Source organism: Meriones unguiculatus, chromosome 21 (assembly GCF_030254825.1).
Source record: "Meriones unguiculatus strain TT.TT164.6M chromosome 21, Bangor_MerUng_6.1, whole genome shotgun sequence".
Taxonomy (NCBI): domain Eukaryota; kingdom Metazoa; phylum Chordata; class Mammalia; order Rodentia; family Muridae; genus Meriones; species Meriones unguiculatus.
In genome coordinates, this window is record NC_083368.1 from 38455050 (window position 1) to 38465304 (window position 10255).

The 10255-nt window shown below is 37.8% G+C and overlaps 1 protein-coding gene across 3 annotated transcripts in view; it reads left to right on the forward strand.

Annotated features, from left to right (window-relative positions):
* The window catches only part of Umad1 (UBAP1-MVB12-associated (UMA) domain containing 1), a 197885-nt gene extending 189748 nt beyond the window's left edge, over positions 1-8137 (forward strand). Inside the window, exons 4-5 of one of the 3 annotated variants that reach the window (XR_009588276.1) lie at positions 3552-3690; positions 6912-8137. Coding sequence is in view for 1 of the 3 variants with exons in the window: in XM_060374135.1 (XP_060230118.1) it covers positions 3552-3581 (30 nt within the window). In the remaining 2 variants the exon portion in view is untranslated. Of the gene's footprint in view, positions 1-3551 lie in introns of all 3 variants that reach the window. The other 2 variants (XR_009588277.1, XM_060374135.1) reach the window with 2 other exon arrangements.
* The last annotated feature ends 2118 nt before the right edge of the window (positions 8138-10255 follow it).

The following is a 10255-nucleotide window of genomic DNA, read 5'->3' on the forward strand; positions in this document are numbered from 1 at the left end:
CACCAGGCTCTGTCAAATCAGTCTCATAGTAAGGTGATCAAGACATGACCACAGGCCAACCTGACATAGACTGTCTTTAATTGAGACTCTCTTCCCAGGGAGTTCTGGATTTGTCAAGTTGATAAAACTAACCATCACACATATCAAAAACAGTATTTTCATGGAACATCATTGTCTGTAAATCCTTACATTAATAAAAGCTTTAAAACTGAACCAAAGGAAGCCAGATAGTGGTGGAGCACACCTTTAACCCTAGCACTCGGGAGGCAAAGAATCTCTGTGAATTTGATGCCAGCCTTATCTACAGGGTGAATTCTAGGACAGCTAGAGCTTTGCAAAACCAAAACCAAACAAACAAACAAACAAACAAAAAAAAAAACAAATAGAAAAAACTGAACTAAATGCCCATCCTCAATATTTATAGAACATAATCACGGAAATAAAGGCAGAGATACAATGAAGTAAACACAATTCTACAAGTGGAAAACAAAACTATAACAGGAAGACCAATAAAAAGAAAAGGTCACTTTTTGAAGCACTAATAGAATAAACTATTCTTTATCAAGCTGGTTGAAAATCATACAAAAGGTACAAATCCTTAAAAGGTGCATACTCACCATAGCAGCAATTGAAAACCGAATGAGATGAACAGTTTTATTCCAATGCATTTCAAAATCTAGACAAACTAATTTTTAGGAAAATAAAACTTAACAAAATTCATTTAAGAATTTTTTAAAACTCAAATACTCCTATAGCAGTTGAATTTACAATCTTCTTCTAAGAAGAAGCCCATATAATTTTATAGATGGAATTTTCATAGAATTCAATTTCTATATTCTGATGATTTATGTTGTAGGAATGAGCAAATAGCTCAGCCATTGAATGCTTACTCCAGAATCCACGTTAAGAAACAAACAAACAAAACCACCTGGGCGTAATAATGTATACTTGTAATCCCAGAAAGATCCCTGAGATCCACTGGCCACGCAGACAGTGCCTGAGATTTCCCTCTGGTCTCCATATATACACATCTGCACTTGTAAGTGCCCTTGTATACAATCACACCCTCACTTACATGCAGATTTGTGTTGTAAATAGAAAAGGAAATAATCCCCAAATGAAAAATCATAGAAGTACAACGAGAGAAAAGAACTTCTAGGGCAGTTCTTACTAGGCTGAATTACCAACCAGAAAGCTGATTTTTGAGCCCTTTTAGGATCAGGTGGATACTAAATATGAAAGAAAATGAATTCTATAACCTTTTCTTGGAATAAAAATAATTGGAAACTCATGTATAACAAAATAGGCTGCCAAATTGTGTAATAGTAAAGAAACCAGGGTAGGGAAATGTCTTCTGGTTAATGCTGAATTACTAAAATGGATGGAGAATGGTGTCTGAACCAGGGTAGGGAAATGTCTTCTGGTTAATGCTGAATTACTAAAATGGATGGAGAATGGTGTCTGAACCAGAGTTCTGGCCAGATGTCAATATTTGAAACTGTAGAATATAGGGAATAACTAATAAAAAAATAAAATAAAAACATAAAAAAATAAAGGAACTTGTTTTAGTCACTGTTCTGTTGCTGTGAGGAAATTCCATGACCAAAGCAACTCATATGAAAGAAAGCATTTAAATGGGGGCGGGCACGAAGTCTTAGAGGTTATTCCATTATCTTCATGGCAGGGGAGCATGGGGACACACAGGCAGAAATGATGTTAGAGATGTAGCTGAAAGTTCTACACCCTGATCTGTAGGCAGATGGAGGGGGCAGGAGAGGGTAAGGAGGGAGGAGAGGGAGACTCTGGGCTTGGCATGGGCTTTTGAAATTGAAAGCCACCCCCAGTGACACACTTCCTTCAACAAGGCTATACCTCCTAATCCTTCTAATCCTTTCAAAGAGTTCCACTCCCTGGTAACTAAGCATATGTGAGCCTATGGGGACTATTGTTATTCACAGACCTGAAGGTAAAGGAAGAAGTAAAAGAAAATGAAGTTATGTCTTTTCATATTGGGTACAGAAACCAATATTGTGCAAAATTAAGCACATTTTTTTTGTATTAAGGATTAAATTCCTAGTATTCCTTATGCTAGAAGCAGAATTTTTAAAATAAGCTTAATGCCTACTTCTATGGAAGGATGCTATCCTTGAAGGACCAGCAAATGGAATGAGTTCTTCAAAGCAAGACTCATTCAAAGAACAACTAACACTCCCAGTCCCCATCCCCTACTCCATCAATAGACAAAGCATACCTCAATTCCACCCAAACAGCAGAAAAGTAGAAAACCATGATGGCACTGGGGATGGCATTCAGATGCAGCCTAACTACAGAGCCGCCTTCCTTGGCACGGTGGGAAGTGTGTGCCCAGGAATCACACCCAACAGCTTGTGCAAATAGAAGAGAACCCAACCAAAAAGGCACCCTTGCGCACTCGCTGCCATTCACAGTCCTGCTCCTTCAATGCCTTCTGCTTTCTTTACAGTGTACTAGATAAACTTGTTTTCTTTCTACCCCAAAACCAAAGGGTGGATTCTTTCACCAACCCAATCCATCTTTCGCAACAACGTTGGCAACAGGTATACTAAAAAAAGACAAGGAAAAAATGAGTTATGGAAAACCCAACATTTGATATGAAATAACTAACTTCTCCAGGCTTTAGTTTGGGGTTTTAGCTGAGTGTCTGTGTCTATCAGTGGGTGGGCTTGCTTTTTATGGGGGAGTTGGTATCTGCATCACTGGAAATCTCTATGCCGTACTGGACACACACATGCCAATTTCTTAATGCACCTGGAGAACAGGCACAGATTTGGTTCAGAGCCTCTGCTCTAACCACATGTTTTTCTCTTAAATTTAGAAAAATGTGAGAAAATCAAAGTGCTTTGGTTTAAAACATTCAGAAGGGAGTGACTTACCTGACAGCCGTCTGGTTTCATGTTGAGTTCTGTTCTATAACAGGACCAAGTAACAGTAAGTTTAAGACAATATAAGCCTTTTTGGATGCAGCCATTTTTGTTAATAACATATTTATAGAAACGAGGAAGTTAAAAAGTATACCCAGTCATGAATGTGTCTCTAATTATAATGACATGCATATAATAATATTTTTAACCATTTTAGGCATACAGCTCTGTGGCTTACATGCGATCCACATGATTGTACAACCATCCAGAACATTCTTGTCTTCTCTAATGGAATTGTATCTCAGTGTAAGCTATGTGCATTGCTCTTTGCCATTTCCCAGTTTTTCAGTTTGGGGTTCATAGCTTTTTCTACCAGAACGGGCACCTGAGCTCCCAAGGCCCTCAGTTTGGCATGGACCGTAGCGGTGATGCCCTCTCTAGGATTTCCAGGTTCAGTTCTCTTTAAAGTGAAAGAAGAGCTGAAAGATGCTTGTTGAGAATCATGCATTCCAAACCCTCGTGTTTTATCATTGTCTTGCCCAAACCTACCTGAAAGCAAATGTTTATATACTTTGTATCTAGCTTTTTTAGCATATTCATCCTATTTTATATTCAGTAAGATTGCTCCTTCTTGTGTTTGTATTTTATCAGGTTTTTATAACATATAGCTACATTATCTAATTTGAAAATGTCTGAGTTCAAGCACAGCTGATTCGTGGAAAGTGTCCAGCTACCTAGCTGAACTGATGGAGACGGAAGTGAGGGACATCTGGAGAAACGTCGTCTTGCTGTGAGCATTTCAAGGGAAGGGTGTCGTTGACAATCTGATCTGGCAAGCTGAATATTACATTAAACTAATAGATCAACAGTAGCATGGATACCTGTGATGATTGATTTTATGTGACAACTTGATGAAGCCACAAGGTAGCTAGACATTTAATTGAACACTCTCCCATGTGTCTCTCAGGACACTTCTTGATGCGATCCATACTTTAATGAGTAGACTGAGTACAACAGATTGGCTTCCCTAATGTGGGTGGACCTCATCCAGCCAACTGAAGACATGAGTGAAACAAAAGGTTAAGTACAAGGGATTTTAGCTGCTTGACTGCCTTAAACTGTGATGTTTTGATCAAAACATTAGCTTCTCTGTTGGCTGCAACCCTTGAGAGTTTTAGGTTGGCTTAATGCTGTGAGGCAATTCTGTATAATCAATCTCTTCTTATATATTGTCATATGTGCTTCTTAACAAATACCTTTGTTGTAAAATTCTATTTTATTATATTACGAAATGTTAATAATAGAGGAAGCTGAATGGAGTATATGTAAAATACTTCTGCATTTGCAACATTTCCTGAAAACCCACATTTACTCCCAAATATAAATTATGTTATAATAAGTAGTACATACCATAGGATCCCTCCTGAGTGTACTTTTAATTGTATGATTAATGTTTACAAAATGTAAGCACTCTTTCCTCTGAGAAATTATTTTCTTCTTTGTAGCATTTTATATTGAGTGACTTTAAAAAAAATGAGTACTATATCATTACACTAAACTGTGGAAATCCCTCTTCTAAACGGTCATCAAACTCCAAAATTACCATTGTGATCTATTTGCTGTTAGTTTTTAGTAGAAATTTATCCTTTTGTGGGTTTCCTTATGAATCTAGATTTTCTGATGAGACTCTAAGATTAACACTGTGTCCCAGAACTAGAAAAATAATCCAGTTGTCGTAATACTAGGAATATGTTGATACTGCTGTCATGCTTCATTCAAGTTACTATAACTTAATATTAAGTCACTATAACTTAACACTAAAACTGGATGTCTTGGAACCACTACAAATTTGTCACAAAGTTCTGGAGACGAAGTCCATGACCAAGAAATAGCAGATTCAGTGTCCTATTGGAGCCATTTTCTGGTTCATGGATGACCATGTCTCTCTGTGTCCTCAAGGGAGTTCCCTGGGGTCTCTCATATTAGAGCAATAATCCCATTCCCAAAAGCTCCATCTTCATTTCCTTATTACCTCCCAAAGGTCCCACTCCAAAGACCATTCGTTGAGTGATGGCAGGATTTCAGCATATGAATGGGCGTGGTCACAAACACTCTAACACTGTCTGCCAGGAGCTTTGACAGTTACAAGCATCTAAGGGAAGAGAAAGTTTTGGCTGCAGTTGGACGGCTGAGTAGTTGTAATAATTGGAAGAGAGGAGTAAAAAACTGTGCCTCTAAATCAAAGCTGAGCCTGGCATTTGATGGCTGGAGGGTTTCAAAAGTTCTCTCTTGGGGCTGGGGATTTAGTTCAGTGATAGACGGCTTGCCTAGCAAGCATAAGGTCCTGGGTTTGGTCCTCAGCTCTGGAAAAAAAAAGTTCTCTCTCTTTCTTTCCCTTTTCTGTAATCTTTCTATTCTGTCTCCCAACTTTTGACTGTTTTATGATTTTTTAAGGGAGCCATTTCTCTTCTGTTTTGTTTTTCACTCCAAAGTCATGATCACTTTACATCTGGGGAAAGTACCATCTTCATTCCTGTGTTCTTTGTGTTCTTGTCAACTCATGGAGTTCCCATCCATCTACATGGGGGTTGATTGCTGACCCCTTGTCTTACCTGGACTTAACTACTTCTCCGAAGAAGATCTTCTGTGGTTTTCCAGTTCTACCTAGTCTTGTTTCTTTTCAGTTGGTTTTCTTGCTCAGGCTTTTTTTTTTTTTTTTTTTTTTTTTTTTTTTTTTTTTTTCTAGTAATACAGCTAGAGGCTGATAGCCTTTCTTAATGTGTCAGCTCTAGGCCCATTCTAGTGTTTGCACGGTGGAGGGTGAATGTTTTCCCCTTAACTTGGGTTTTTAAAAAGTGGTAATAACCTATACAAGTGGTTCCCAAAACTTACTAAGCATCAGAGTCACCTGGGAAGCTTGTTAAGAAATTGTGAGTCCTAGGATCCATGTCTATCAATCAGAACACATGGAATAAATTTAACTCAGCACCTATGGAACAAAACAAATCTCCAGGTGCTACTGGCGCTGCTGCTACTGCGCCAGTCCAGAGACCACACCCCGAGTCACTGACCTCTACAGCACAAAAGCATGAAGTAGCTGCTTAATCCCCTGTGCAGGAGAGAAAAAAAATTACCATCTCTAAGTCGATGTCCAGAACTTATCCAAAAAATAAAAATAAAAGGAAGAATCTGCATATTTTGTTTAAAATTCAAGTAAAAGGGGTTTTTCGTTATAATTATTTCCTTCAACTGAGGTAATTTTCACAGAATATAAGTAAAGTTAAAACTGCTAAAGAAGGGAAAACAATTGGTTAATTCTACCAGGGTACGTAAAAAGGTTAATTATGATACATACATCTTGAAGATCCCCATGCTGTGTGAGCCATCTCCAGAAATACTTGCCAATAGAACTGAAATAGAAATGATTACATGAGTAAATTATCACCCACACTCCTTGCAGGCATTATTTCATGCTGCAAGCCTCTTCTCTTTTCAGGGAATAATGGTTTTACATTTTACTTGTGACGACATTCTAATTGCTAAATATAATAGGGGCATTATGCTAAAAAGTAAAAAGATTCCAAGTGAGAAGATAAGTCAAATATAGTAATCTCACAATGAATCTTTAAAAGATGCTCCCATCTTCTGCTGCTGCCCCCAAAACCCTGAGCCTACATGTAATCACAGAAACTGAGTAGCACAGTAGAGAAAAAAAACTAACAAGGATTCTAAAATCCCACTAGCTGTGGATTCTAGCTATGACCCTTTGGACAACTTTGGCACACTGCTTATTTTTATGAATAAAATGTTATTGGAAAATGGCAATGCTTGATTTTTTACATATTGTTTGACTACTGTCACCCATGACATACCATCCATGTGGTCTAAAGCCAAAAAACATTTACTACTGACAGAAAAAAAAAAAAAAACCACATTATTTACCCAGTCTAACCTTACGTGAGGAATCTTCACTGAGGAAAGGAGGCATCTCAACGTTACATATTCCAACAGGGGCAGCATAAGAAGGTACCTTTACCTACTCCTTCCCCAACTGAAGTGTCAAGACTATAGAGAAGGACATTGGTGTAAGCTTGCATCTCATCACAGTTTTCAAAGACTCCTTTCAAATGGCACAGGCACACTCAAGTAAGTAATAAAAACAGAAGTGTGCTTTGATGTCAGTCCAAACTGTATAGGTGATGTATTTTCTACACACCTGTGAAGTATAGGAGTAGCCCAAGACTGGGGGCTGTTGCTAGAGTAAGTCCATGGATAAAATAATTGATGGATTTTTTTTTCTTTCAGAAATATACCAGCATTATATCAGGCAGTATTTTCCAATGTGAAGAGGCTACAAAAAAACATGCTTGAGGGCATGAATTCTTATTTTCTTAAGCTCAGTTCGTGAAACTGCCAAAAGCATTTGTGAGCATGTGTCTGTAAGTCTATATACATTTTAAAACATGTTATATAGCCATGTTTAAAATAAAATCATCTAAGAGTGCTAGATGACCCTTGGTCTTCCTTATTTACACGTAAAGGAAAATATATTTATTCTGTAAACAGGAACCTAAATTCTGTTGTTTCAGGTATAGCATTATACAATGAATTAAAGTATTTTCTCAAAATAAGCCATTATTTTATTCTTTGGCTCTTTATTGGTTGTCTCCTTCCTACCGAGAACCAACTATGTTGAGACTGATACACAAAGCAGAAAGCCGATCTCAGACTCTGAAGGGCGATGTCATTATGTAAAGACATGCAATATAAGGTGGCAGGGCTGGATGTGGGGTGGGTGGACAGTGAAGGTATATTAGAGAGTCCTGAGAACAGGAACTTACCATGGGGGATGGCCAGAATCCAGAAGATGAACCATCAGTTCTCATAACTGCTCTTGGGAGAATTTTTCAAGATGAGTATATATTCATTGTACCTAATGGTAGGTCTCATAAAAACCACTTTCTATTAAGCATATCATGTGCTTATATTGTATTCACCTCCACCCTGCTCTTCTTATGTGAGAGAAAGTGTACTGTTTGTCTTTCCGAGTCTGGCTTAATTATTACTTAATTATGATTTCTAGTTCCATCCATTTTCCTGCCAGTGGTGTAATTTCATTCTTTTTCATGGTAGACTAGATCCCCTATTATGTATATGTACAATATCTTCTTTATCCTAGGCTGATTCTGTAACTCAACTATTGTGAATACTGCTATAATAAACATGGTTGTACAAGTGTCTCTGTTGTATACTCTGTCATATATTCTTTTGGTTATATTCCCAGAAGTGATGTATATAGATCATGGTGTAGTTCTTTTCAGCATTTTAAAGGACATGCATACTGATTTTTATAGTGATTGGATAAATATACACTCTTATTAGCAATATATAAGGGCTCCTATTACCCCTCATCCTTCCTAACATTTATTGTTAGGTTTTGGTTTTGTTTTGTTTTTGTTTTTAGGTTTGTTTGTTTGTTTTTTAACTATAATTATTCTGTTAGAGTGAGACTTTCAATTCCATTTGATTTCCTTTTTTTTTTTCATGGGAAGACTACTGAACACCTTTTCATATATTGAGTGGCCATTTCATTTTGTATTTTGAGAAGTGTCTGTTAATTTCTGGAATTTGAGGGTTTTAGTTCTTTATGTACAGTAGATACTAATCCCCCTTCTGATGTTCAGATGACAGAGATTTTCTTGGGAGAACTTCCTGACCCCTTTGTTTTTTGTTCCTTTAGCATGTGTCTATCCTAGCATGTGTCTATCCTCTCCCTCACTTTTTAATAGTTCAGTAAATGAGTGAGGGTGAATGCCCAAAGAAGTGGATGTGTGAGTAATGACAGAGTTAACTGGCACATAAAGGGGAGAACCATAAAGAGGAAGAGGAGGAGGAGGAAGAGAAGAAGAGGAGAAAGGGAAAGAAGAAAGAAGAGAAGAAGAAAAGCAAACGTACAGAAGAGACTGGAGAGGTGGGTCAGTGTAAGACTCGAATAACCTGTATGCCATTCCATGTGTTGAAACATGTTAAATATCTGAGCACTTCCATGTGCCAGGCCTCTTCTAATGATTATATGCCAATTTCTCGTTAGGCTCTAAAGATGCACAGCATGGCCTCTTACTGGGGCTTACGGATCTGCTGAAGCAATAATGATCACAGATACAACATAGGCTCTGAATGCAGGCTGTCTGAGTTTTAGCCATAATTCACCCCAGTTAGTCGTGTGTCCTTCAGTTTCTCTGTGGTTTAGTTTAGTTTCATCTGTAAAACTGGGGTGATAACAGAAACTAAGGTGGTTGGTGATGATTAAAATAAGATAATCTATGTAAATCCACCTAGCACATAGAAGTGCTCAGGAAATATTAGGCACTCTCATGTCTGGGGAGAACAGACATTGAACAGTAACTAAAATGGAGAGTTACAGGAGATGAGAACTGCACTGTAGTGTTGATGGTGATGGAACTACCAACTAGATCTGAGATTCAAGGAATCCCCATGCAGTGAAAGAGGGGGGTCTGTCTGTATTTGTTGATTGATCTCATGAAAAAGATCATGTGTCATTTACTTGTAAGGCAAACATTAGACTTAGTACCAAAAATGAGATTAGGTGAAGTTGAGGTTCCAGAATGGATATACCTTCTGAATAGACATCAGAATGTGTATAAACATGGAAGCCATACATAGTGATATATACCAGAAATCCCAGAAAGTTTAGAAGTAGAGGCAGGTAGATTAGGAATTCAAGTCCAGCCTTAACTATCTACTTCATTTAAGGTCAGCTTGGCCTACATGAGGCTGTTTCAAACAATAGATAAAGACAACACATATAAACAAAATGTAACAAGACAGAATTCCAGGACTAGAACAGGAACCCAGAAGAGACTGAGCAAATTAAAGTTGTCAATGAGACTGATAAAAAAGGAGATCATGACATTGTAGAAACAAGAGAAGAGAAGAGAGGAGCAAAGAGAAGGGTGGACATGGCCAGCAGTGTCAGGTTCTGCTTCATTTTTAATAAGAACTGAAAATGCTCTACTCTACGTGACAATTAGGTCATCTGATCAGTGTCATGTAATACTTCTAGATCTTGAACTGGCTGGTTTCTGGAAGATCCTACCCCCTATTATAACAAACCCTAAAATGTACCAAATTCCACATTAAATATTTGTCTAGATAAAAAGGATGGGCAGAAGCTAGATGTTCACTTCTGTTAGCTACTGTTAATGAATGGTTAAAACCAAGCCTTTGTCAGGTAACTCTAACAGCACCAGTCAGCATGGCGCTCGAGAGACCAGGACCATGGTAGTGGAAACACTGTTAGAGAGGTTAACAGTGCCACTGTTGCGTAAATCATT